Here is a 3,682-nt window from a genome sequence, read left to right as displayed (position 1 = left end):
AGAGTAAATCCCCCTTGGGCGAGCAACTCTTGTAGTTGATGGCATGTTTCAGCGACCTGGTCAAGGTTGTCGCCTCCAGCAAGACAATCGTCCACATAGAATCCCTTCATAATCACTGGCGCAGCTAACGGATACTGACCTCCATCATCCTCGGCGAGTTTGTTGAGTACACGAGCGGCTTGAAATGGTGAGCAGGCAAGTCCATACGTCACCGTCTTCAACTGATAATGCTTCAATTGGTGTGACGGGTCAGAACGCCAGACTAAAGAGAGAAGATTTCGATCGTCTGGATGCACCCACACTTGCCGAAACATTTTCTCGGCGTCGGCGCAGTATACATACTTCGGCATCCGGAAATTAACGACCACTACAAGCAAACTAGGTTGAACCGTTGGACCAGTAAAAAGAACTTCGTTTAGCGACAGCTGTCCATGAGATTTGTGGCTAGCGTCGAAGACTACCCTAGTTTTGGTAGTTGTACTCTCAGGCCGACGAACTGCGTGGTGCGGAAGAAAAACTGCGGCCCGCGACGCGTGAACACTCTTCCATATGCCCCAGCTTGATATATTCTTCCATGAACTGCGTATACTCCACACGTAGATCGTTGTCCTTGGCGAAACGCCTCTCCATCATTGAGAAACGATTTACAGCCGACCTGTAGGAATCGCCAAGGAGTGGGATTCGAGATTCTCTGAGCGGTAATCGTAACACGTAACGTCCACTGTTGTCACGGGATACTGTGCGAGTAAAATGATCTTCAACATATTGCTCCTCTTGTGTTAAAGCACGTCCAATGTCGAAATCATCGACTTCCCACATTTTCTCCAGCTGAGCATTGAGATCTTGATCTGTAGCCACATGACACACCACAGTTTCCAGCTCCTGTGAGTTGGCCTTTCCAGAGACCACATATCCTAATACCGTTTTTTGTAGAACAGGATACCCTTCACCAAGGGTTAATCTCTGAGATTCGAGAAGAGCGTAGAACATCTCCGCCCCTATAATGAGGTCGACTCCATGGGAAATGTTGAATCTCGGATCCGCTAATGGAAGATTGCGAGGAATGGTCCAACGAGTAATATCGATGCTACGACTAGGGAGACTAATTGTCAATTTCGGAAGAACCAAGCAGTCTATCTGTTGTTCAAATCCTCCAAATCGTGACGAAAGAGACATATTTACCTTGTGGTGAACGTTTACCGTTGCTTGTCCGATACCGCTGACCGGAAGATTTATTCGGGTTCGCTTCAGGTCTAATTTTTGACACAGTGATTCGGATACAAAATTCGATTGGGAACCGCTGTCCAAAAGAGCTCGTGCATAGTGAAATACGTTGTTGACATCCCGAACTCTAACGATGGCTGTTGATAGAAACACAATGCTCTCGAATGTATTGTTCGCTTGCGTTAGCGAGGCAGCAGGTTGCTGGGGGCAGTATGGGGGTTCAGGATCGATACGATAATTCGAAACAACCGGCGACGGAGGAGGGGGGCTATCGACAACGACGAGAGGCGACGCTACGTTTTGCGAAACTGGCGCAGCAGCCTGGGGTAATGTACGCGTGAGCACCACCGGTGATGCCTTTGCGACCGAATACGAAATCTCCGTTTGAGATGTAGTGGTTGGTGTAGAACAAACAACTGTGCAGGATTGGGAAGTGTTTGATGATTGTTCTTCATTTTGAGTTGCGGCGACTGCTGAAGTCGACGCCGGCATTGGTAGATGTAGCATGCTGTGATGCTTTTTCCCACACATACGACACAGACTACTACGGCAATCCCTAGCCAAGTGCCCACCTCTTAAACAGTTTATACACAAACGATGCCTTTTAACGAAATCGAGTCTATTGTTTGGGCTCAGCTTGCTAAACGCCTCACACTGAATCAAAGGGTGAGCTTGTTTGCAACTCGGACACTTCACTACATTTTCGGAGGCAACGTGAGAAGAGGTGGTTTTGGACTTTGCCGGTTTCGCTTGAGTATAAGCAGGTGAACTAACACACACTGTATTGCACTTTTGTAGAGTCCGCGATCTTTTTCGAATAAACTCCAGTAGTTCAGTATACTGTGGAGTTTCTTCTTCCTTACACTGGGTTTCCCACTCGAGCAGAGATTTCTCATCAAGTAGGCTGCTCAATCGTTCCACTAGACAAGAGTTCCAGTGGGCATTTTCCTCTTCGAGCTTATCGAGTATTCCAACATGGCGATTAAACTCGTCCGCCAATTCAGACAAGGTAGAAGCTGACCCTTTCCGAACAGCGGGAACACGGAAAAGAGCGGACATGTGCTGTTTCACTAAACAGCTTGTGTTCTCATAGCGATCACAAATGATTTTCCACGCGAGGTGATAATTGTCCGCGGTGATAGCAATTGACGAAATGAGTCGAGACGCGTCACCCTTCAAACTGCTGCGTAGATAATGCAGTTTTTGAACTGCAGACAGGTGTTGATTCGTATGAATCACGGATTTAAACAAATCGCGAAACTCGATCCACTGGTCCGGTTGGCCATCAAATTCTGGCATCTTCAGCTCCGGAAGTTTAACGGACATCACTTGATGAACCGGCGGCGCGACTATTTGCGGTACTTGATTCACTGGTATAGGGTCATTTCGAGGTAGTTTACCGTTCAACGAAGCTTTCAACGCGAAATATAGATCATGGAATTCTTGCCGTGACTCCGCGAACTCTTCTTGTTCGTCTTCGATCACTTCGATCTCGTCTTGCACACTTTCGAACGTCTTCCACAGCTCATCGAGACGAGTGATTCTTAATGACACTTGATTTTGTTGAGTTTCAGGATCATATTGTTCATCGAACTGCTGGATTAGCCTGGCTGATCCAAGCACATTGTTTCTTCGTCGCAAAAGCGTTTTGTGATGGAGAGTATTTTTGCGTAACGACGATCTCTTCATTTTGGAATGAAGTGCAATCTCACCAAACACTTGGACTGTTCCCACCACTTCACTATATACACTGTACTACCTCGTCGTTTGAGGTTAGTACCTATCACCGTCGGATTGACGGTTACTCGACACAATGGCCACACTAAACTTTCTCCGGCAAAATAGTCACCAGTGCCCACCAGAACGAACGATAACGAGGGTTTTCGCTGAATGTCAGCAACGACAAGCAGGAAAGATGATTATTTCGATAAGGTGGCACTGTACGAGACGCTCAACGTGGTGGTTCACACAAGCACTTCTATGGGATTTCCTCCCGGGTTTCGGCACCAATTTGTAAGTTGACGTGGTCTGATTCGCGACGACAAGGTGGACAATCCCCTGAACACTCAACCGTCGAAGAAAGGGGCAAAAACTGGCAATTTCGGATTGCGATTCGATGCGGAGTACGCGCTAGGTTCGACTTTCGTGGACCAGTGATCTTTTCCAACTAAACTTTAATCCATTCGTATAGGTATCTGATTTCATTGTGATGGTGTGAATTGGGTCTTTAGAGAGAAAAGAGCTACTCAGTTTCTCGTTAGGGTTTACAAAACATGATAAATTCGCAAATTCTTTAGGTACAAAATTCAAATTAATTGATATACGTAATAGTTCAAATTTAGAATAACTTAAGGAATTTTATCAATAATAATAAATTCATCTCCAAACAGGTACTTTAATGAACATTATTCAATTCGTATGAGTTGCATGAAATCCATTATAGAACTCATTTGGCTAT

The 3,682-nt window shown here is 45.8% G+C and overlaps 1 protein-coding gene across 1 annotated transcript; it reads right to left on the bottom strand.

Annotated features, from left to right (window-relative positions):
• Positions 1-483: 483 nt before the first annotated feature.
• LOC134206271 (uncharacterized) lies at positions 484-2,913 on the bottom strand. Its single transcript, XM_062681966.1, has one exon. The coding sequence runs from the start codon at positions 2,911-2,913 to the stop codon at positions 484-486; it is 2,430 nt and encodes an 809-aa protein (XP_062537950.1).
• Between the last annotated feature and the right edge of the window lie 769 nt (positions 2,914-3,682).

Source organism: Armigeres subalbatus, chromosome 1 (genome assembly GCF_024139115.2).
Source record: "Armigeres subalbatus isolate Guangzhou_Male chromosome 1, GZ_Asu_2, whole genome shotgun sequence".
In the NCBI taxonomy this organism is placed as follows: Eukaryota; Metazoa; Arthropoda; class Insecta; order Diptera; family Culicidae; genus Armigeres; species Armigeres subalbatus.
The sequence above is the reverse complement of the archived record's forward strand: the minus strand, read 5'-3'. Positions and strand labels throughout refer to the sequence as shown.